Source organism: Aulostomus chinensis, chromosome 13 (genome assembly GCF_037954235.1).
Source record: "Aulostomus chinensis isolate RoL2024-O1b breed Wild chromosome 13, RoL_Achi_v1.0, whole genome shotgun sequence".
Lineage (NCBI taxonomy): Eukaryota > Metazoa > Chordata > Actinopteri > Syngnathiformes > Aulostomidae > Aulostomus > Aulostomus chinensis.
In genome coordinates, this window is record NC_141332.1 from 6265001 (window position 1) to 6290169 (window position 25169).

Sequence of the window (25169 nt, forward strand, 5' to 3'; positions counted from 1 at the left end):
TATTTGAGAGTGGACTCATCTTATCTTGCCCAGTCAAGGGGGTAAACTTTAGCTGGCTTCTAAAGTCAGGTTATTATGAGTCAACAAGACGTTTATCATTCATGCAAAACTGAGCACACACCAGAGTGGCGCCACCTTTCCTCAGTTTGATTTCAAATAGGAAACTGAGGGATGAGTTGGGCTCTCAGTGACTTCACGGGACACAAGTGACTCAAAGAATGAGGAGGAATGAGGACAGCATCTCATTTATGGACGTCAAGAGACGCAGTCAGGGCCTCAGACGCCAGCAGAGAGTAGATGAGGGGCATCCTGCTGGACCGAGCTGAACGGAGCGGTGGCTTACGTTCTGTGTCGTCCAAGGAAACTTGTCAACTGTTGTGGAAATTATCTCATTCAATTGTAAATGTCTTCCTTTCTCTCTGACCGCTGGTTAGCTCAGAACAATGAATGGTAGTGGATGGAAAGTGTTAGCATACCTGAGCATCTAAAACCTGTACTTCCCCCAAAGCGTTTGGTGGTTTGAACAGATCAGCTTCAGAATCCTGATCTTGTGTTGTTGGCCAGTTTGAGCTGCTGCACCAAATCATTGCCCCGGCCAGGACACCAGTTCCAGCTGGGCACCTGAGCCAGACAGCCCCTCACTGTGTCAGGTTGTTACTTCATGGTCATTTTGAACACAGTTGTAGTTCTAGTCAGGCAGGCAAAAAATTAAAATTTTGGAAAAATGTCTCGTGACAGCTATTGACAATGGTATGCTAACACTTCCCACCTACTACCTACCCAACCTGTGCTAAGCTAACTAGCGTTAGTCTCAGCGCTCGAATGCAGCACAGAAAAGGTTGCCATGTTCCTTTAAGGTCCTTAAATGGAACAAAATCATAGCAGTTTTAAGTAGCAGGTTGAAATAAAAGCAAGTACCAACTTCAGTGCAGTCGTCTGTGTCTTGATGTTGTTTTCTAGAGTGGATGAAACTCTGGCGGCGCGTGTGCTGCTGAGCTGTGAGACCCTCTGTCTCAGGCTTCTCTGCAGAAACCAAAAGTTCTCTCTTCCCTATTGTAGAGAGCAACAACTGCTGAACAACTTGTAGGTCATCTCATCTTGTTCTCAAGCGTACGTTCTCGAACACAAGGCTGAGACACTCCAGAAATGTCACCGGTGGACTTTCTTACGCTTGATATCTCCACCCGGTCACACACCGTATACTGATGCAAAATGTCATTGTGCAGCAAAAAATTGATCTGATTTCACACCACAAAAGGCTTTTTGCAACTCTCCCCACCTTCTCAGCTGCTCCTGAGGCCTGTAAACAGACTTTGATGAGTAAAATTGATGCACTTCCTCTTACAAACTGTGTAGTTTTTCTGGTTGGAGAGGAAAAACAACTGCAAAGCCCAGTTTGATGTGTAAACCAATTCTAATAACATATTCATATCACCATGAGGCGCCAACTTAGACGCCATTTTTAATAAATTTCCAAACGCATTCAAGAAGTATTAGTTCCTTAATAGCAGCCTTTTGCTTCCTCCATCTGTCCATCCATCATTTTCTCCCTCTTATCCTGTTAAGGGTCGGGGGTGGAGCCTATCCCAGCAGCCTTCAGGTGAGAGGCAGGTTTCACCCTGGACGGGTCACCAGTCCATGGCAGGGCCATCAGGAGCAATTAGGGGTTCAGTGTCTTGCTCAAGGGCACTTGGACATGGTCACCAGGGGAAGTGGGGATGGAACCAGTGACCCTTTGGTCGCTAGACGGCCTCTCTACCTCTGAGCCATGCTGGCCTTCCCCCTTTTTGTTTTCTATTTGAACTGATTTATTGTTGTGGTGGATTATGGACTAAAATCATCACTTGTAGCCCATCTTCATTTTCTACAAGTCAAAAGTGTTTTCTCTCACTGCTCTTGCTAGCATTGTGTACAGGATGTGGCGCCAGAAGCACTTCCTCATACTCTCTCACTAAAATAATCGACATTCTTGTCCTCCATGTTTCAAACTTCTATATAGATATATAGATATATCTATATATCTATATATATATATATGTATATAGATATAGATATGTATCTATATATGTGTGTGTATATGTGTATTTTTTTTTTTAACCCTGCATCACTTGGTCTGTCCCAGAAATATATACATTTTTTGAATTTTGTATTGTTGTATTGTTTCAATCGTTGGTCACATGAAGCTGATACACAAATTTGAAAACATGCATTTATTTCATCACTAAATGAAAAAAATCACAAGAATTAGCAAGGGTATGAATAATTTTGAGGACGACTGTATATATATATATATATATATACACACACACACACACACACACACACACACACACACACACACACACACTATATATATATATATATATCTCTGCCAGGGTTGTAAGTGTTTGGTCGCCATGGAAAGTGCCTTTCTCAAGCCCTTCAACCATTTTCACACCTCTAACAGCTGTGGGAGCGGCAGCACAGAGAGAGGGAGGCTGAGAGGGATCTTAAGTGGAATAGTTTGTTTCTATCGCTTTCAGGTGAGTAATGGGGGTGAAGGGGTCACAGGGGCCTGCTATAATAAGCAATGCTGTTCATCTCAGTTGATTTTGAGAAGCCTTTTCATGATGTCAGGAGAGTGATCCTCTACCTTTGTAACTCTGGAAGGCAACAATGCGCCTCCATTGTGTTTACTGGAATGGTGTTTTGGGGGAACTCGGCTGTTGCAGCAGGAAACCTATTTACCAACAGAACACACGGTGACCAAAGACTGTGGAATTCAGTTTAATACAATAATCCAGCATGTTTATATAATTTATCTATCGATCCTCATTTTCCTCTTTGACATCATTTTTCCACCTGAAAGGAGCTTGTTTGTTTGACGCTGCGGTGCAGAAAATGACTGCCTAAAAGGTCTCGATGGTGAGGTTTTATCACAGCAAAAATCGAACAAATAGGAAAATTAGTAAAATAATGGAATGATGTGCAAGATGATATGTCAGAGAGAAGAGGACTTCCAATGAGAGATGAATAAATTGTGGTAATATTAGCTTGGATTGAAAATTTAAAAAACAAACAAACATGGATTAACCTGGTCCCCTCTTGATGTCTTTGGACTGTGGAGGAAGCTGGAGTACCAGAGAGAACCCAGCAGGAACAGGGAGAACATGGAGACTCACCCAGAAAGACCCCGTGCTCCAGCCGGGGCTCCACCCACAACCTTCTTGATGGAGGGCCACAGTGAGGACCACTGCTCCACCCATACACAAGAATACATCATAGAATATAGAACTTTAATATAGTTTAGAAATGGAGGAACCCTGACTGACCAGTACCCTCAGGTGTGGTACGCTCTCATTCACACTGTCTGCCCAGCGTCAGTCCTTCTGTCGTGTTGTTAATGACAGGTTGCTGCTTCACGCTGCGGACAAAGGGCAGACTGACACATGATTGTTTTGGGGTTTTGGATTTATGCAACTTGGATATCTACATTTGTGTAAAAGTCCTATCAGGATTATGGTGCAGGAGAGTGGGATCACACTGTTGGGAGGGACATCAACGCATAGATGAAACTCTTAAAGTAGAGGGGGGGGGGGGGTATCTCACAACGATGCTCACAATCTGTCCAACAGCAGTCCACCTGGAGCCGCCAGGGAAAGGTACATTCACGGGGACAGCCTGAGACCAGGTAGAAATTAAATCCGTCCAGTCATTGGAACGCCTACAGCTCTTCAATCCACCGAAGACTCAGACAAATTTAATTTTACATTCAAACTGTGTTATCCATCGGCCTCCAGCTGCAGAAGTAGAACATTCTCGCATTTTTTTGGGGCCCTCAGGTAACAGCTGTCGATCAGACATCACCTGCCACCCAGTTCTGTCATGGAGCCCCCCCAACACACCCACACCCACACACACACACACACACACACACACACACACACACACACAATCACCACTGAGACCAGAACTATTATTGCTCCTAACCTCATGTGGGCTTGCTTGTTTTTTTCTTTGCTCTACCTTTTATCCATTTTTCTCAGTCCTGCTTCTTCATTCAGCTCACAGCCGCCTTCTTCCAAGGCCACAACCACCTGCTCTCTGCTTCCATTCTTATTCTTTTGTGTCCTTATTCCCACCAGCAGCCAGTGATATCTGTTTACCTGGACACTTTAAACCCACAGTAATAATGTTAGGAATGTCTCTTCCTGGTTTGCCGTAGCATCAAGGTTCCCCAACTCCTAAAAGGGCCGCCAGCTTGACCTTCTCTATAAACCCATGTGAACAGCACATGGGGTTGGAACTGACAGGATACGTTCATCAGTGGGATTCTTCATCTATGTCCTTCCTGCTTCCCGATCAGTTCTTTTACGCTTAAACCTTTTCTCGGTCAACGCTATTGTTTTTTGTGAGTCAGATCAAAGTTGAGATCGAGAGAAGAAAAGGCTGCTTATGTGAGCAGAGGCTCCACTGGCTGCTGCAGGAAGTTCTTCTGCTCAGACAAGGGATGTCTGCCCAACAAACAAACTACAACTCTCCCCTTCTGGAAAGGACATACAGCCAGTGGCGAAGTCAAGCTAGCTGTAGTCTGGGAGCTAGCTGTAGCCTAAGAGGTTGCTGTAGCCTTAGAGCTAGCTGTAGCCTGGGAGGTGTAGCCAGGAAGCTAGTTGTAGCCTGAGAGCTAGCTGTAGCCTGAGAGCTAGCTGTAACCTGAGAGCTGTAGCCCAGGAGCTAGCTGTAGCCTGAGAGCTTGTGGTAGCCAGAGAGAGAGAGAGTTATCTGTGGCTAGCTGTTCTCCAAGAGCTATCTGTAGCCTCAGAGCCAGCTGTAGTCTGAGAGCTAACTGTAGCCAGGAAGCTAGTTGTAGCCTGAGAGCTAGCTGTAGCCTGAGAGCTGTAGCCCAGGAGCTAGCTGTAGCCTGAGAGGTAGCTGTTGCCTGAGAGCTAACTGTAGCCAGATAGCTAGCTGTAACCTGAGAGCTAGCTGTGCTATGGCCACATGCAACAAAGACTTGTGACTGTTTTGCCTCACACTCTTGTTAGAAAAGTGTGCTGGCTTTGGTAATGAGGAATTAATAAACTCAGATTATAAGATTCTGGGGATTTGGAAGTGGTTTTTCACTGGTGCTCAATTCCTGTCAAGAAAGGACATAATTAATTCAGAGGGGTTGTCTTAATTGACAAAATGATTTTTAATAATCCAAAAACACTCAGCAAAGACTAGCTCTGATGCACTTCTCAATAACTGAAACCAGTGCAGACAAAATGAGTCATATGGGATGAGTCATTTGTGGTGACCAACACACGTGACATCTGGGTTCGTCCGAGCAGCCGGTCCCACAGCAGGCAGCTCAAAAAGAGCTCGCTCACACGCTAAGTCTGTCCAGCAGCAGCAGACAGGCCTGCAGCTAGCTAGTGGACACGGAGGTGTCTGAAAGAGCCTAAAAGAGCTAAATATGGAGGCAGTATCTCCTAAGGTGTGAGAAATATGAAGAATGTGTTTGCTGAATAAGTAAATAGGCGACAAACACAGACACCTGAAACAGCATCTTATATGTGCCTCGTATCTGAAATCAGTTTCATACACTGGGACCAGGCGCCAGCCTAAATGTCCCGGATACGAATGCTGCCATCCTGCTGGTGATGTCATTTGGAAGCTGTCTTTTCTGTCGGAGGTCCTTCCTGATCCGATCAATCAGATTTTTTACTCAGCTTCAAAGAGCTCATGGAACATTAAATCCACTCTCAGCCGTCTTATTTGTGATTCCCAACCAGAGCTCCGCGGTTGTTCCCACTGTGAGGACCTGTCAGTGCGCAGATGACCTTTTGCCACCCTCTAAAAGGGAGAGAGAGCCGTGTGTAGATGTGGTGAACCCTCGTGGCATCAGTGAATATGTTTCCAGACAAAGTTTACAAAGGGGGGGAAATAAAGTAAAGTGGACGGCCAGCAAGTAAAGACCAAACGGAACCGGCGGAGTTGCTGCCTCACCCTCAGGGATGCCCTCTACACACCAGGAAGCTTCTCGTCTCAGAGACAGCTTCATATGTTGATGGTTATCAAATGGGGACCGCGGTGATAACATCACTAATATTCTGTAATCAGAGCGTCACCACTGGAAAGATTGGCAAGTGTAGAGAGAAACACCAACGTCTACATTGGTAACCCGACCTTTCTGCATGGAGAGCAGACAGAAAGTGTGTGTGTGTGTGTGTGTGTGTGTGTGTGTGTGTGTGTGTGTGCGTGCGTGCGTGCGTGCGTGCGTGCGTGCGTGCGTGTGCGTGCGTGCGTGTGTGTGTGTAAGAGCGAATCAGCTCTGGATCTGTCAGTAGCGTCAGATTTACTACCAGCCCCGCGTGACTGGTCATTTAATTAACCCCGTCAAGCGTATCTCCACTCATCTCCCATCTAATTTCATCTGTTAATTTAAAACTCTTCTTAACGAGGCCAGTCCCCCAGCCAATCAAATGTCAGGTATAGAAACATAAAGGACTTGTTTAATTAGAGCTGTCAGGAAATGGCCAAATATGGACAAAGGGGACTTGATTTTCTTGATTGTCCTGGGACAATGCCCTGGGCTATTAATTCTGTGGGAATGAGTTTAGCTGATGTGAAGGTGCGTGTGGCTGAGAGGAGCGATGACAGTAGAAGAGTGGGAAACAAAGACGGGGAAGGAAAAGAGAGGGGCTTATTTAGTTTATTCAGAATAATCAAATGTGTCTCTTTGCAATTTTGTGGCAGCTTCATTTCCGGTTCGACGGGAAATTGTGCTTCCGCATTTGCAGAAGTGATTCTCCATTTCATATTTATCCCCCAAAAAAATTCTCCCCCACAAGATTGTAATGTCAAATTATATTGAAAATCCGAGCAGCTCTCACAGATGAGCTGGTATCGCTGCAAATAAATGTGGCCAAGCAGCAATAAAAAAGAAAAATGTAAATAAAATTGAATGGGATATTAATTTCCTTTTTAACATTTGTGCCATCGATGTCAGATGGTGCTTTGACAACCAGCCGACGTGACAGAGAGTCACCGTGCATAGAAGCTCATTAATCATCAGTTTGACTCCCTGTGTTCCTGCGCAGCCCCCAGTGACGCCACCCCTCCAGTCCCACTGAGACCGCATCATGAGCAGGACCAGCATCTGCACTGGTGCCGCCAGCACCTGAACATGAGCACAGCTTGACCGCATGAGGAGCTGTCGTTAAAAACACACAAGCGGGCCGCTACAGATGAGCTGTCCTCCTCTCAGGGTTGTTATCATGACACTAAACAGCTTTCAGGAGCTGTGAAGTTTCCTCTCAGATCTCTGGTCCGGTTGCCTTGTGTCATGCTGAAGCACGATAGCCCCCCCGCACCCACATCACTCCGTCTGGGTCAGGATTACAGTGTGCAGTATTCAATCTGGGGGGCGGGACGGTAGCGGGGTGTCAGGCTCCTCTGCACACACACAGACATGCACACCGATCAGCAGGTGTGCTGCTGGGCGTAGCCGCCAGCAGGTCGCGTGTGCTGCAGCTTCTCCTGGTAAATGTGGACGATTGCTCTCTATGTGCTGGAGTTTGATTGCTTGCTGTCTGTATGTTGAAACCCACACGGCTGTCCACAGTACATGCACTTGAATCACGTGTAATTAGACCCAACTACACAACCTACTGACACACTGAAAGCATATCAGATTTCTCCTGTCTAGACGAGGAAACCTCAAAGCTCTCTCCATTTTCATTTAACAAGTTTGGACAACCTTTATTAAAATACCTCACATTAATCTGTCGCGCTGTGCTGTACCAAAGGCAAAGTGTTAAGAGGGTAGAAAATCCTTTCATGATGCCGACAGTCGTGTGTTTCCTACTTGCAGCCTCACATCCCAACGGGAAATCCCAAAATGAAAGAATACTGTCGTAGTTCTAGACACAGCACGAAAGCCCATGTGACTCACGGGGAGATGAGGAGCAGCAGAGCCCTGCAGGGGCCCCCAACCAAGGCTTAGACCACGACCTTGATCAATTCAGCCTCTCAAATCAACACTTGACCTTATAAAACACTTCAAACACACGGCCCTGGTCCTTTCTATGTTTGTTATCACTACCAAGCTGAGGCAGGCTGCTGCGAACTGTGTGTGTGTGTGTGTGTGTGTGTGTGTGTGTGTGTGTGTGTGTGTGTGTGTGTGTGTGTGTGTGTGTGTGTGTGTGTGTGTGTGTGAAGGCTGTGTCAGTGTGATAAGTTATCAAATACCTTTCAACCTCAGAAGCCTGATTCAGGCCTGATGTCCGGCCCACATGGGAGCTGTGATGTGAACGCGGTCCTGAGGCCGGCCCAGGGGTCGGCGCCGTCAGAGCTCTGATGTGCAGCGCAGCACAGATGAGGTAATAACATTCTAGAGAAAATCAGACACTTAACCCTGTGATTCCCATTGAGACCTGGCTGTCTCAAGGCTCTTTGGTACCAGAGGAACCATCGGTAGTTCTAGGACCTTAGTTTTAAGAACCCCGTGTTTTACCACAGGCACCTTAAAAGGTTGCGGTTCTTAGACCTCTGGTTTTAACTGCTGCTGATGTGCTCCTACTATTTATGTTCATTTCAAGCAACTTTCAGATGAGCATAAAGGAGTGTCAAGATTTACTAGGTGGTTAATTCGTCTGGATGGCGAGGCGGTTAGCCGAGGACTGCTGACTCTGCACGGCTTGCTAGTTAGCTTAGCTGCCCCGCTCGCTCAAACCTCCAACAGCACCTCATGTTTAAGCCCAGCAGAGACACTTGAGCCCACATCAAGCCTGAAACAGGAGGATTTCTCAGGAGCCGTGTGGTTGCCTATGGAGGCTGCAGGCCCGTTTTATCCACCTCCTCCTCCTTCTTCAGCCCCCACCCCTCGGCAGGCCGCCTAGATCGAACCCACGACCCAAACGAACAACAGCCATGTTCATCTCCTCCTGTGTGACATCACCAGTCACTGGCCTGTCACACGGCACCATGGTGACTGTAGCTGGGACGACCAAAGTCCTGAAAGCTCCAGTTGGAATGAAGGATGGTGTTCTGGAGAGGTGTGAGTGCCACGTACACTCCCCCAAAATAGACTCACAATAAAAATGGAAGAATGTTGCTGTGAACAGTGAACAGCCTCCCAGGTTACAGCTGAGCTGCTCACAGACACGTGTGTGCGCATGGGGGGGGGGGGGGTATGTAGACATCCTTATGTGAGTGTATGGGTTTGATAAAAGTGTGTGTGTGTGTGTGTGTGTGTGTGTGTGTGTGTGTGTGTGTGTGTGTGTGTGTGTGTGTGTGAGGCACCATCTGTGTTGCCATGTGCAGCTGTGCTCCCTCAGAGCCCAGGACCCAAAACTCAGCTGTTACCAAGACAACCCCCACATAACCCATACCAGACCCCCCCAACACACACACACACACACATACACACACAAACACACACACACACACACACACACACACACACACACACACACACAGCATTCAAAATCACCTAAAGGTCTGACACTGTGTGCCTCTAAATGAGCAGATGGTCTGAGATGTATCTTTCAGATGAGAGAAATGTGTGTGTGTGTGTGTGTGTGTGTGTGTGTGTGTGTGTGTGTGTGTGTGCGCGTGAGTGTGTGCAGGTGTGTGTGTGTGCGCGCGTGTTCTTGTATCACTCACCTTATGAGGAGAAAGCTGTTCACACATCGTGGGGTCTCGCTTCCCTTTGGGGACAAAAAACAAATATTTAAAATGTTATATTTCAGAGCAAAAACTCAGATTAAAACAGGGATTTTTAAATTCATCCATTTTCTGGACCTCTAGGCAGAATCTCAATAATCCAAGGACCCCAGCATGAAGTTCCTCTGCTCAACAGCGGCCTTCGTATCTATGTATTCTATATCTAGTATATCTGTTCACACACACACACACACACACACACACACACACACACACACACACACACACGTGATCCAGCATCACTCATCTGACCCTCAAAAATGGAGACATGACATATTTTGTCCCTAAACTTCAAGTTCATGTCTTTGTGTCTGATCAAACTATTGTATCGTTGTTGTTGTAATATTTTAGTATTGTTTCGATGAACTCAACCCTTGAGTCCTTCCCTGGGTATCGAGATGAAGCGCATCAGGTCATCCGGCGGCACCTTCAGCAAGTGTTCTTGAGATTGTGCTGTGTTCCTGACCTGAGAGGTTGTCTCCCGTCCTGTTTCATGCGTCGCTACTGCATACGACATGTTCTCACGCAGCCCCACGCTTGCAGCGGTGGAGGGCTCCTCTGGGAACCTGCTTCTAAGACTCAGCATGAATCAGAAACTCTGGCTGGCTTGTTTGTTCTTGTTGTTTGCTCTTTAGCCCAGCATGTGTTCTGTTGAACATCTTTGGTTCTAAAATATAAGGTAAACTGCAGCCATCCAAGCTGTCAGAACCGGTCCTCAGTTCTAGTCCTAGTACCCACAAGTAAGCTGTTGGCTCCATACTCATAGCAGCTCAGTCTGATAGAACTACAGCTACCTGCTTTCAAATCCTGCCTCCACCTCTCAGAACTTCTCTGACTGACGCTGGCTGACAGCATCCCACAGAAATGTGGTTTATACAGTAGAACTGTCCAGGGGACCCGGGAAACATGCCCCAGTTTGGACCCCGAGCCTCCTTTGAGCAACATCCTGGTCCCCCTCCAACCTGGAGGGCGTCTCCCACTCCTTCAGGTGTTTCTCGTGTGTGCTGGTGACACCTCAGGGGATTGTGGGATGTCAGCGTACACCTGCAGGATGTTGAGATGTTTACTGGTTTTACTGGTAGTACAGATGAGCCAGTTGCATGTTTGTGTGTATTGTCTGGGGTGACCTCAGCCAGACCTTCAGATGAGGAGGAGCTCCATGCATTATTCATCATCTCTGACAAATACATGATTTTCTTGTTGAAAAGTCAACCTAAATGTAACTACTGAACCCTTGTACACCCAAATTTTAGGCTCCACTGCTCTGTGGCAAGAGTTTTAAGCAAAAAATGACAATTGTGGCCCCTAAATTAAAGAGTGAATACACTCAGGGAGAGCTGTCTGGACTCATTAGGACCAGGAGTGTTTTCCAGCCTTGCGCAGCTCCTGCTGAGTGTTTTCAACTCTGCAGCCCAGAAGCCAGATTTAAGAGGAAAGGACCGGTGTGTTGCTTCGGTCCGTGTCACTGGAGCCTGCTGCTGCTGCCAGGGCTCAAAACAGTGGGTTTGTGCAAGTCCTGTCTGGCTGTCTGAGGGGTCTCGCTTATTCACCACAACAGCAGACGGGCTTGAAAAGAGCAGCACATGAGAGTGAACAGCTACGGCCTGACACTGCACACAGCAGCCGCTGCCGGCGTGCACCACGCACGCACCACGCATGAATGCACGCACGTATGCACACACGCACGTATGCACGCAAGTCCTCCTCTGGCATCAGCCTCCATGTTTCCCGAACCCTCCAGCTCACTTCCTGTCTGACCTTTGTCTCCTTCAGTACTGTCTCACATGCTCAGGGGAGATCTCGCAAAAACTGTCTCATCGTGTTGGGCACCAGCAGCGTGACGTGTCAGTGGCACGAGGGTGGCATTGCTGCGGCGAACGCACCACTGTTAGCATGGAGACACTGTCACCATTTTGACCTATGACCGTGTTCTCTTAAACGAGTGGAGTCCGATTTCAGTCCTGTTCCACCCTGAGCGTCAGGGATCACATCAACCAACGAGGAGGAAACTACTCCTGCTCACTCTGTCCGGCGAGTGCAGACGCAAGGCGAAACGTCAGATGGATTTCTCTGGTGATCCAGGAGACCTCAGACGTCGTCCATTTGCAAGTGCAGCCGTTTGTCACTCGTCTCCATGTTAACTTGAACCATGATGATTTCCTCACTCCAAACCTGCCACACGGACCCGTTTCACAGCTCTGAGTGTCATTTCAACAGATTCTGCTCAGTCAGTAATATTACAACAAAGACGCACAAAGCTCCGCCCACTGTGTTACATCGTTGAACCAGCAATTTTATGTCCCCCACTAAGTAACCCTGACTTTGACTTCCTGTGGCATGTTTCCTCAGAGCTCGTACATAAACTAATCTGCACACATCAGCACACGTATGGTATTAACAGAGGAAGTGACCATTTCTGCGGTCATGTGACATGCCTCTATGAGTCAGGGTCGCCCAGTGTGCCTGTCCTGTCCCCTCTATGTGTACTCATGAAAATCCATCCAGCAACCTCATGGTGGCGTTAGAATCACCACATGTGCATGTTGAGGAAGCACCAGCATCAGACAGTGCCTTGATAAACAGGCGGCGTGTGACTCCATCTGACCCGGCGGACGCTTGTATCCAGCGCGGCCTTCAGGAGACGACTTCCAGACTGGCAGGGGAACTAAAGTTGCTGAGTCATGCTGCCCTCTGATTCCCGAGTCAGGGTTTGCTCTCAGCTCCTACCTTGTACAATTTCACGCTCCTCTTCTTATCTGCTCTCCCAAGCCTTCTGCACATATTCCATGAGCTCCATTATCCTGGCAGAGCTGGTCCAAAACCTCCAGGACAGCTAAATTAATATTTCCTGTCTGTGTTAACTACTCTGAATGGAACCAGTGTGTGAAAAGCCTCCCAGAGTTTGATCCAGCCAGCTAATTAAAACTTATCCATCTCTCCTAGAACACATGGGCTACAAAGCTCCCATGACACCACCGGCTTTCTAGGGGAAAAGGAAAATTCAATTCAGTAATCTTTATTTAACACTGATCTGGGTGACAAGTAGGCCAAGGCTTCAGAAAGGGGGCTGGCCCGCAGACAACGTGACACATGAAGCTCTCACACACAAGTCAATCATCGCAATTAATTTGGGCCTTTTTCATTGTCAAATAAGCTCTGTGTGTGTGTGTGTGTGTGTGTGTGTGTGTGTGTGTGTGTGTGTGTGTGTGTGTGTGTGTGTGTGTGTGTGTGTCAATGTTTGACTTGTCCTCAAAAATTCTCACACCCTTCATTTCTCTGTTCATTCTTGTTCTAGGATTTTGCGCTAAGCAGATTTCACTGCGGGCGAGTTTGTCTCACTCCAGGTTAACGAGGCAGTGATGGAGGGATGGGAGAGAGTGAGAAAATAGCATGGAGCAGAGGAAAGACTTGTTGATGAGTGAAAGGGTCTCGCTGTGTGAATCCTAGCTACAAATGTTTCAGTTTCTTCATTAATTGATTTTCTGTCGTTTCCTCTGATCGTTCATGTGATTGAAACATCAGTGGCTGCATTACAAGCAGCTGAAGTTCCCCGTCAGAATGATGACAATATTCCAAACCAGATGAGTCATGTTGTCATGTAAATGGAATATTCCGGTTGTATTGCCAGAATTAGGCCATTTTCTGAATTCGACATGTGGGATGTGCTGGTATCAGGAGCATAATTAGAGCCCACATGGGGAGGGGGGGGGTCTGGCTTGTTTACAGCAGGATGTGTAAATGTGCCAGCTTAATGTCAGCATGGAGGCTGTAAAACTGACATCTCTCAACTTCCCAAAAGTCACTTAAAGTCTCATTAATAGTTAAACAAAACTTAACATCACTTTCTTGACTTCCATTCCTGCACATCTGGAGAACTTAAAACTCCTCAGTGTTGAACATCTGCTAGACAGGAGACACAAACCCCTGTGGGGTTCGTGGCAGCATGAAACCCATCCGTCATCCATCCATCATCCATCATCCATCCATCGTCCATCATCCATCCATCATCCATCCATCATCCATCCATCCATCATCCATCCATCATCCATCCATCCATCATCCCTCCGTCATCCATCCATCATCCATCATCCATCATCCATCATCCATCCATCATCCATCATCCATCATCCATCATCATCCATCCATCATCAATCATCCACCCATCCATCATCCATTCATCCATCATCCATCCATCCATCATCCATCATCCATCCATCCATCATCAATCATCCATCCATCATCCATCATCAATCATCCATCATCCATCATCATCCATCCATCCATCATCCATCCATCATCCATCCATCCATCATCCATCCATCATCCATCCATCCATCATCAATCATCCATCCATCCATCATCCATTCATCCATCATCCATCCATCCATCATCCATCCATCCATCATCAATCATCCATCCATCATCCATCATCAATCATCCATCCATCCATCATCCATTCATCCATCATCCATCCATCCATCCATCATCATCCATCATCCATCCATCATCCATCCATCCATCATCCATCCATCATCAATCATCCATCCATCATCCATCTATCATCCATCATCCATCCCTCATCCCTCCATCATTCCTCATCATCCATCCATCATCCATCATCCATCCATCATCCATCCATCATCCATCCATCATCAATCATCCATCCATCATCCATCCATCCATCATCCATCCATCATCATCATCCATCTATCATCCATCATCCATCCATCATCCATCCATCATCATCATCCATCTATCATCCATCATCCATCCATCATCCATCCATCATCACTCCATCATCCATCCATAATCCATCATCAATCATCCATCCATCATCCATCCATCCATCATCCATCCATCATCAATCATCCATCCATCCATCCATCATCCATCATCAATCATCCATCCATCATCAATCATCCATCCATCATCCAACCATCATCCATCTATCATCCATCATCTATCCATCATCCATCCATCATCCATCTATCCATCATCCATCCATCATCCATCCATCCATCATCAATCATCATTCATCCATCATCCATCTGTCCATCATCAATCATCATTCATCCATCATCCATCTGTCCATCATCAATCATCATTCATCCATCCATCCATCCATCATCAATCATCATTCGTCCATCCATTTTCTATACCTCTTATCCATTATGGGTTGGGGGGTGGAACCTATCCCAGCTGTCATTGGGTGAGAGCTGGGGTTCACCCTGGATGGGTCACCAGTCAATCACAGGGCCATCAGGAGCAGTTAGGGGTTCAGTATCTTGCTCAAGGACACTTGGATATGGTCACCAGGGGAAGTGGGGATTGAACCAGTGACAGTGTGGCAGAGACACCCGGCTGAACAGGGCAGTGATGACAGCCACGTTTTCAAAGTGTGAGTCCGGTCTCCGCTGTGTCGACTCTGGCAGACACTTTATAAGCTCTCTGGCTCCAGGAGGACGTGTTCATGTGGGGCAACAGGAGCAGGAGGAGCGGCTGTAAACGTGACACCTGAGCCAGGTGAGCGCTGTGGTGCCATCCTGAGGGGAGACTGTTTCTGTGCACCGTTAACAAAACTCTCAGTGTGATAACTCAGTCAGTGAGCAGAACTCTGGGATGTGTGAACATCTCAGATTCTTCAAGCTTCTTTATGAGTTATGAGTCTCTCTTGTCATGAGCATCTGGAGATTCAGTGAAAATATAAGAGGCCCTGCTGTCACAGAAGCATTTGATCCCACATACATTTATTCCAGTTCTGGTGGGGTGAGAACCATCAAACGCACATGAGTGTGACATGCTTCGACGTGTGCTGACGCCGCCGCCGAGTATGAAAGGGCTGAGAGATATTAAATCGGGACATTTCACACATCACCCCTGAATTAATGAGCCAAAAATTCTTATTTTATTTGAAGTGACATTTTTTTCTCTCTACAAGTTCCTTTGTGGTATAAATACAGTAGTAAAATGGTGGTGCTGCTACACAGTAGGAAGAGAAAACACGGGGAGAATAATTACATTCTAATTGAATCAATGGACAAAGCTGGTTATGTTCATTAGCCTCAGACACGGCAGGTTTAATGTCTCCGCGGGGGACCACAGACCGTTTGTTGTGTGAGTAACACAGAGGATGAGCTTCTTTTCTTTCCTTGAACTTGTCTGGTGCACAGGGATGAACGTGAAGAGCCGGGAGTGGCCGGACGCACACGACAACACAACTATGGGCATAGAGACATAGGTTCAGGCCACTGCCAATAACTTGTTTCTTCAATTTAGTTCTGCTATTTTCTTGGCAAAAACATCGATATCAAAGGGCTTTTGGTGCCCAAATCAGACCCCCCCCCCCCCCACACACACACACACACACACACACACACCTACCTAAGTCAGATACAGGATACCGTTATATATCAGCCCATTCTTCCACAAGTACTTGTTCTGCATGTCAGAACAGTCCCTGACAGCGTTTTCCAACACAACAGAACTGGAAAACAATTTTGTGTCATACAGTCTAATTTCCAGCAGACAGGCTCGTGCTCGACAGAGAACATTGCCAATAGATGTAGAATTTTCCACCATGAATAATTCATTGGGACTCTGGTTGGATGTAAACTGCAAAGTAATTGTTACAGATATTTTTTGAGAAAGGAAAAATCAAAATATGCAGAAAAAACATTCATGAGGAAATGTCACTTATTAAGAGCAACAGAACGTGAACAGGACAGAGAATCCAGCAGCCTGGTGGCCCGGGCCTGCAGCTGGAGAAGCTGACCCCGTGAACACATAGGGGGCCTACCCAGGGCCCTCAGCCCCCCCACGAGAGTGACAGCACTCCCAGTCCCAAGCAGCAGGTGCAGGTGAGTGCTCAGTTGTCAGCCCACCACAAACACCAGTGAGTTGAGTTGACAGTGCTACTCTTCTTCTTCTTCCTCTTCTTCTTCTTCTTCCTCTTCTTCTTTTTCTTCTAATGTGCGCCTGCACCACTCAGTTATTAGGTATTTGTGCATGATTTCTCAAAGTACATCATGCAAATGTTCCGTGAGAATACGTTGATCCTGTGTTTATTCTTTGTCTACTTCTGGTTCTGAGGAAGTTTTAGGGAAAACAATATCAGAATATATTGAAGTCAGCACCAGAAAGACCCCAGTGCAGAGTTACTGGTTTATTACTGGAAACGTGTAATGCTGTTTCCTTTTCATTGGTTTATTTCGGCTGGTGGTGTAAATGCAGTGAGAAAGGACGGGCAAAGCTTTACAAGCAGAGTGAAACAGATGTTGATGCCTGCTAACCAGCAGTTCGTCACGCTTGGATAGGACCAGCGACCAGCGATGCTCTCGCTCAGCTGCTTCTCCACGAGCATCTGTGTGGAGACCAAAACAGTTCTACAAAATGCATTTTTCCTTTCAAGCACTCACAAACTGGTGCATTGAGCTTGCGAATGGTTTTATTCCCTCCTGCATGACCTATTTGTGGTCCAGAGTCCTGGCAGAACCAGACACGTACATTTAGCTTGTAGCTAACAGAGACTTATGGCTAACAACAACACAACCATCCCAAACTAAACTGCGAGGCTCATATGTGCTTGGTTTTCACCTCAAATCGGTGTGTTTGACCATGAGCCGTTGAAAAAAAACCCACTTCGGTTTGCTGTTTTAGCCGTCAGTCTCTATTAGCTTCAAGCTAGTTATACATGGCTGGCTCTTTCTGCATTTTGGAGTCACAAGTAAGTGTGAAAAGACATATTTATGTGTTCAAGACATCTATTTTTTAGTGAAACGCTCAGTCGGAGCTAAAGTCAACTGGCTTTTGACTGGGCAGCCAGTTCTTTGTGAACGGGTGGCACAAACACTCAGCGACACTGAGGTGTGATTACGCTGCAGCAGGGTGGAATGATGAGGCTCCAGCTTGAGAGAGCTCCATCAATAAGTTGCTCCAGTGTGTGTGAGATACTAATGACAGCGCTCAGCAACTCTTCACTCACGTCCCTCCAACATCCTGCTGCTTTAGCAACAAGCAGAGACGACGACTCGGCTGCGTAGAACCCAGACTGGGTTCTGAGGCTCGCGGTTGTGATTGCTCCCACACACACTTTCACTCACACACCCCCACGCACCCTCATTCCAATCACGTACACACAAAGCTGATGATTTTAATCTCCAGAACATACTGAACATATCCTCAGGGTGCTAATCAATTACTGCAGCATCCACACACACTTACATCCACACACACTTACATCCACACACACGATCTCACTAATTTCACTCAAATCCAGTTTTGTATGTTATTGGGTTTTGTTTTGTTTTTTTTTGGGGGGGGGGGGTGGTTGCTGCAGTGAGCATTCATGTGTGCTCTATTGTGGGCTGCCAGGCTCAGCACAAAGGCACACACCCTCACCATGAAAGCCCACCAATACACACACACACACACACACACACACACATGCGCACACACACACACACACACACACACACACACACACACACACACACACACACACACACAGGGCTTTGCAGGCCACTTCATCTCTGGGCTTGCATAAAATCATGGTCTTCTGTCTCCTCCTTCCCCCTTTAGTCCCTCAGTCACGATGACTGATGCAATAGAACCAGACATAAAGCAACATCTGACATTTCCATATGAAAACGCTCTCATTTGACCATGTCCCATCCATTAAACGCTCCATTTATTCAACCTACAACCACTTTGAGAATATTTTTCTCTTTCCAACCCAAACGCCTGCACCTCCCTGTTGAGCATCAGCTGCTCTGATGTCAATACGGTCAATGTTAGCAGTCGTCAAGTGCTCGTCTGAACAAGCACAAGCGAACGGGCTTTCGACTGCTGATAGAGCTATCATTAGGATAATACAGGTCTATCATAATTATGTGCTAATTGACTGCCTAACGAGGTAGCACTCATTAAAATGCTCATTAATAGCCCATCATCACCATTGCTAGATGTGCTCTCTCTGTGGGCTGTGGAGGGCCTGAGAGGTGTGTGTGGCTGTGTGTTCATGTTGATGTTGATGTTGTTGTGATGTTGAATTTCTGAGGTTTTCCAGTCACCATCAGACTGAAAAGACTGGACCGTCCTGCACTCATTTGTTCCTGAAAGTTAAACGTATGCACAGACACTTTGGTTGTGTGTCTGTGTGACTGCCAAACCTCTGACTGAACCCTGAGTCTTCCTTTACGCCCCCCCCTCCTGGAAATATTTTGCTCGAGCTGAAGCATTTTCGGCTCTTGGGGATGATTTTTGCTGTTGCTTACCTGATAAATGCTTCTGCACTTCTCTATTATAGGAAACCTTGACCTTGAAAGTTCTTCATCAGGCTGTCAGCTTCTGACCACACGCTCATCAGTGAGCTCATCGTCATTTTCCTTGACCGCTGTTGGAACACCTGTAATGAGTTCGCATGCACTCCTCAGTTGTTCCAGTTTGTGTCTGTATTCCAAAAAGGCCAGTACTCCATGAAGCTTGAATGTTGCTCTAATAGTCTCAGAAATCTGCCAGCTGGCTGGTCAGAAGGGCTCACAGTGGAACTACAGTTTGCTATCCTTGTTTCCCTTCTGTCAGGTCAAAGGTGACTAGGAGCTACGAGGCTAACACATTTCTCATGTGCATTTAAGAAAAGTGATGTCAGGAGTTACTATCTCGTTGTCCCTCTCCAGCCTGGTGTTACTGCCACCAAGAAGAGTGTTGCACCATTAATCATCTTCAGTTGCCCCACTTCCAAAGGGCTGGAGGCGGGTGCCCTGCTGCACCCCTGAAGGAGCTCCCTGCCAGGATCCTCAGCAGATTTCCCACCATCACCTGCAAGCCTTTAAGGAGAAAGAAATCACAATGTTCCGTCATGCCACACGTGCCTTTGCTGAAGGAGAGCAAATTCCAGCAGTGCTCTGATGTCTGCCAGTTTCAGTGCAGCCGCTGCTACAACAACAGCTCAGGAGAATTCCTCCGCCTGCCATTATACGCCGGAGTCTGTATTGTGAGCGCGTTGTGTTGTGTGTTGCAGGTATGCCGCTCAGCCTGGACTGCAAGGCGTTTTTTGGCTACAGCGGAGAAAACAGACGACCCATCATCTACTGGATGAAAGGAGAAAAGTTCGTTGAAGAACTTGCAGGACACATTAAAGAAAGTGAAGTCAGGTAACTATGCTCAGAGTCAGCGAACGCCGGCATTTGGTCTAGACAAGTTGCAGTCTTCAGTTGTTTGTCTACAAACACATTTTAGTTGTGATTTTATTATCAACCGCATTTTCAGTCACATTAGAATTCTTGTCTTTTAGGATTACAACGCCACAGCCGTGACAGTTGTGTTTGTTCCACCAGTTACTTGTACACACACAGAATTACAACTCGGGATTTCTGTTGAGTTTTCGTATGCGTGCATCACAGCGTGAGGCCTCCACCCACGTATGACACCAGTATTTCTTTGTGCTTCACATATATTTGAAAAGGTTGCACGCAGAACCCAAATGAGCCAAACTGTAAACAGACGAAGCAGCGTGAAACATCAGCACAGGACGCCGTCTTCTTCCCTCAGGGAATTGAAGCTGGGGTTTGGGGGGCAGTTTCACCGGAAGCTTGGCATGGCAGATCTCAAGGATCAAAACCCTTGTCACAGAGACAACACGGGCAGGACACGGGCGGCGCTCTCCTCTCCCACTGAGTGACAACTCCAGTTTACAACCTGAAACAGGAAGTCAACACAGCTACTGACAAGCAGAAGGCTGAAGTGACAGAGGTGGCGGCCAAGGAAGGGAAGGCTGAGGTGTTTGACAAGAGGCAGAGGTCAGGGACAGGTAGGGACAGATAGGGACGGGTCAGGTAGGGACGGGTCAAGTCGGGACGAGTCAGGTGGGGTTGCGGTATCAGTGTGGGCAGTCATGTATCCAGCAGAGCAACAATCTAGCAATGAGGGAGCAGCAGGAGAGGCATACTGGATACTGGCTGGATTGCAGAGTCCAGGTGAGAGAGCCAAGCAGATGAAGTGGGCGTGGCCAACTGCCAGCAGGTGAGGGGGAAGATCAGACGGTGACAGTTTTCACCTGTTGAGGTTACAGTGAAGATTCATTCCCTCATTCAGCTTCGAAGGAAGTGATGTGGCGTGGAGCTGATAGAAATACTGACAGTATCGAAGGATTAAGGGTACTTCTACCTCGGACCGCAGGTACTCTTGATTTCATACTTCTCTGCTGGAACCCTGCAGAAAGGTGATGCCCCCCCCGATCACTCCTCACTGTTGATCACATGATGATTATTGCTGCTGTAATACACAACAACTGTACCACGCTGTCAGTGACTAACTTTCCTTTCATGATTAATGACACTTCAAGGGTTTCCTGTCAGATTTATTCTCAACTTTCCAAAATAAAAACTAAAAAGATCACTAATAATAAATCTAAATCGAATTCATTTTTCCTCCCAGTGGGACCAATTACATCAGCTTCCACTGGGAGAAGCCTGGTAGTCGGCAGGGTGTCGAATATCATGGACACAACCTGCACGATCACCATGGAAACCATCAGAACCCTCACGTCAGATGAAGATCAGTCTTTACTGAGTTCGCTGAACGCCTGCGTTCCCCTGTAGTGGCGCTGCGCCTCTACGGAGATCCTCCTCACAAACACACTGGAATGAACATTGTCGAAGAAGTGGAAGACTTCCTTCAGCATGGGGGGGTAGATAAGGTTCTATTTTTTTGGGGGGGGGGGTGAAGTGTCACTATAAAATTGTATGTTTTTAGAATCGCCTGGGAAATGGAGAAAAATAATGATGGTGTCTGGTTTGTTGTCTTAGTGGGACAACAGAGGAGAGCATCTCAGACTGAACTCTCCTCCTGTCCTCCAGAGCCGTCATCGTCCCACTCCACCAACGGTAGTAGACATGCTTATTCCTCCCTGAGGGGAAATCTTTTTGCTTCTCCTCCTACCCTGCTCCCTTGAGAGGAAGGTCAAAGGTCAGTGTTTGCTGCAGCGTCCCTCTTCTCTTGAGCATTTAGGCAGGACGGCTGCTTATTGACCCGTAGCTTCACGCCAGGTTCTCTACTTCAAGGATGGTCTCTGTAATTGCTGAGCCACTTGCTGGCCTCAGACCATGTTCCCTCCCAGGAGCGAGTGTTGTAGACGAAGCGTGTGTGGGCCAGCGCGAGCATTTAGACCTGAAACTAATCATGCCCTGTGGTATTAAATTAACCTTTGCCTGATGAGTCCTGCATCCTTCGAGTCCTGTGGCCACATCTGATCCAATCATGCCGCTGCTCCAAACCCAACGATCCCACTGGTGAAGACGGTCGCCTGCTGTTCTGCACATTAATCTCTCCACGTTCAGCTGCCTCCGCCCGCCCTGCTGCAGCACCGGTCAAAGCCTGCGTCTCTGTTTGCAGAGTGTCTAATACTTCTCGCCACCTCCGTGATAATTATCCCGACTGGTTCACCTGCAGTCTGAGAGAGGACTGTTTACCCTGTCACCTCATTATTACTACAGCACCTAGAGAGAGCAGCCATCTGTGATTAAGTGGCACAGACACACTTAGCCTCTCCACTGAAAGATGGAGACACAACATGGCATACATTCAAGTGTCTTTGGTCAAAATATGGCCCCACACGCCACGACGGGTGTGATTTACTAATCAGGTTTGGCTGTAGGTGTTGGCATCAATGCAAGTGGGAGGTGGTGAGAGTGCAGCTGTGGAGCGAGAGAGAGGGAGGGAGGTGGTGCTTGGGTGAGGCCAGAGCTTTGGCACCAGTGAAGGTCGCTGGCTTGCATCCACAGTCCTTTACTGACACTGAGGACACATTAAGCCGGACCTACGCTGCACCGTTTGAACCTGCTTTTGACCGAATTTATGAGCCACACATCGGGTTTAGCGTTCCAGGGGGGTTACGAGGGTCAGGCCGATCAGCTGCTCCTGACCGGCCATCAGACATCCGGATGAACCTCGGGCTCCTCAGGCGTTTTGGTGGGCTGTCTGCTGCTCGCACTGTGGAGGCAGAGCAACCAGCTGCTTCCCTGACTTCATGTGAGCTGCAGCATGGATGTCTGATCAACCTCCTCCCCACCAACACATTCACAAGAGGCACCAGCTCTGACTAAAGCTCAAGCACTTCTTCATTGTCAACAAGTTCTTATTCTCCTGTAAGATCTTGTTGGAGCATCAAAAAGTCTTTATTTGAAGTAGTCAGTAGCCAGAAGCGCCTGCGGGTGCCTGAATGTGAGCGGTCTGCTCGTGGCGTGTCGACGGGCCTGCACGGGGGGAGAAGATGAAACATGGGCTTCACATCAAAATCAGCCTTCCTGTACCGTGAGAATGGAATCAAACAACATGTCTGAGGCTGTACCGTGAGTGTCCAGCTGGAGTGGACAGAACCACAGCTTGAGAGTTTAAAACCAAGTGTTTAAAAACCAAGAGTGTAAAACTAAGAGTGTAAAACCAAGAGTTTAAAACAAAGAGTTTAAAACTAAGAGTTTAAAACAAAGTGTTTAAAACTAAGAGTTTAAAACAAAGTGTTTAAAACCAAGAGTTTAAAACTAAGAGTGTAAAACTAAGAGTTTAAAACCAAGTGTTTAAAAGTAAGAGTGTAAAACTAAGAGTTTAAAACCAAGTGTTTAAAACTAAGAGTTTAAAACTAAGTGTTTAAAACCAAGAGTTTAAAACTAAGAGTTTAAAACCAAGAGTTTAAATACCAAGAGTGTAAAACTAAGAGTGTAAAACCAAGAGTTTAAAACAAAGAGTTTAAAACTAAGAGTTTAAAACAAAGTGTTTAAAACTAAGAGTTTAAAACAAAGTGTTTAAAACCAAGAGTTTAAAACTAAGAGTGTAAAACTAAGAGTTTAAAACCAAGTGTTTAAAAGTAAGAGTGTAAAACTAAGAGTTTAAAACCAAGTGTTTAAAACTAAGAGTTTAAAACTAAGTGTTTAAAACCAAGAGTTTAAAACTAAGAGTTTAAAACCAAGAGTTTAAATACCAAGAGTGTAAAACTAAGAGTTTAAAAATAAGAGTTTAAAAATAAGTGTTTAAAACTAAGAGTTTAAAACTAAGTGTTTAAAACCAACAGTTTTAAACCAAGTGTTTAAAACTAAGAGTTTAAAACTAAGTGTTTAAAACCAACAGTTTTAAACCAAGTGTTTAAAACTAAGAGTTTAAAACCAAGAGTTTAAATACCAAGAGTGTAAAACTAAGAGTTTAAAACTAAGAGTTTAAAAATAAGTGTTTAAAACTAAGAGTTTAAAACTAAGTGTTTAAAACCAAGTGTTTAAAACTAAGAGTTTAAAACCAAGTGTTTAAAACCAAGAGTTTAAAACCAAGTGTTTAAAACCAAGAGTTTTAAACCAAGAGTTTAAAACTAAGAGTTTAAAACCAAGTGTTTAAAACCAAGAGTTTACAATTCTACAATTTCATTTAGCAGACGCTTTTGTCCAAAGCGATGTACAACACAAGCAAGAATTCAGACTTAAGGAAAAGCTCATAGTAGCGCAAAAGTGCTTCAGTTGTGATTTGTTCACAGGTACTGCCATCTAGTGGCATAAGAAGTGTCGCCCCCCCCCCTCCCTTTTTTTTTTTTTGGACAAACATACAACATCACACAACACAGTTGGTGCTACATAGTCACTAAGTGCTGGGTCTTGGACCCTCTGACTGATTCTACCCCACAGGACAAAGAGGAGAAGAGTCAGGTTCAGTGCCTCGGTGCTCTCTGAACAATTGAGTCTTCAATTGTCTCTTAAAAGTAGAAAGGGACTCAGCAGAAGGCACAGAGTTCAGTAGTTCGTTCCACCATTTGGGAACAACAGAAGAGAAGAGTCTGGCTAGAGATTTGGAGCAGCGCTGGGCTGGAAGCACCAGGCGTCTTTGGCATGTAGAGCGCAGTGGGCGAGAAGGAGAGTAGACCTGGATCAGGGATTCCAGGTAGGCTGGAGCCGTTCTTGTGATTGTTTTGTGAGCCAAGAGAAGTGCCTTGAATTTGATCCTGGCTGCCACTGGAAGCCAGTGAAGAGAAACCAGCAGCGGGGTGACATGTGCCCTTTTGGGCTGGTTGAAGACCAGACGTGCTGCTGCATTCTGGATCATCTGCAGAGGCTTGAATGAGCATGCAGGGAGGCCTGCCAGAAGAGAGTTGCAGTAGTCAATGTGTGAGATGACAAGAGCCTGAACCAGAAGCTGTGTGGTCTGTTGGGCCAGGAAGGGTCTGATCTTCCTGATGTTGTAGAGGGCATAACGGCAAGACCGAGAAACTGAGGCCACATGAACCTTAAATGTCAGCTGGTCATCAATCATGACACCCAGGTTTCTGGCTGAGTTTGTGGGCACAAGTAGGCTCGAGTCAAGTTGGACACTGACCTGAGGCTGAACAGATGGACTAGCTGGAAAGACCATAAGTTCAGTCTTAGAGAGATTCAGTTGAAGGTGGCGTTCCTTCATCCATGTGGAGATATCAGCCAGACACGCTGACATACAATCTGAGACCGTTCTGT

General features: G+C 46.5%; 1 protein-coding gene across 4 annotated transcripts in view; it reads left to right on the top strand.

The window, feature by feature from the left end:
- The window catches only part of il1rapl2 (interleukin 1 receptor accessory protein-like 2), a 358125-nt gene that overhangs the window by 305983 nt on the left and 26973 nt on the right, over positions 1–25169 (top strand). For all 4 annotated transcript variants that reach the window (XM_086222825.1, XM_086222826.1, XM_086222828.1 and 1 more), the window contains one exon: positions 19709–19841. In XM_086222825.1, coding sequence (XP_086078951.1) covers positions 19709–19841 — 133 coding nt within the window. The remainder of the gene's footprint in view (positions 1–19708; positions 19842–25169) is intronic.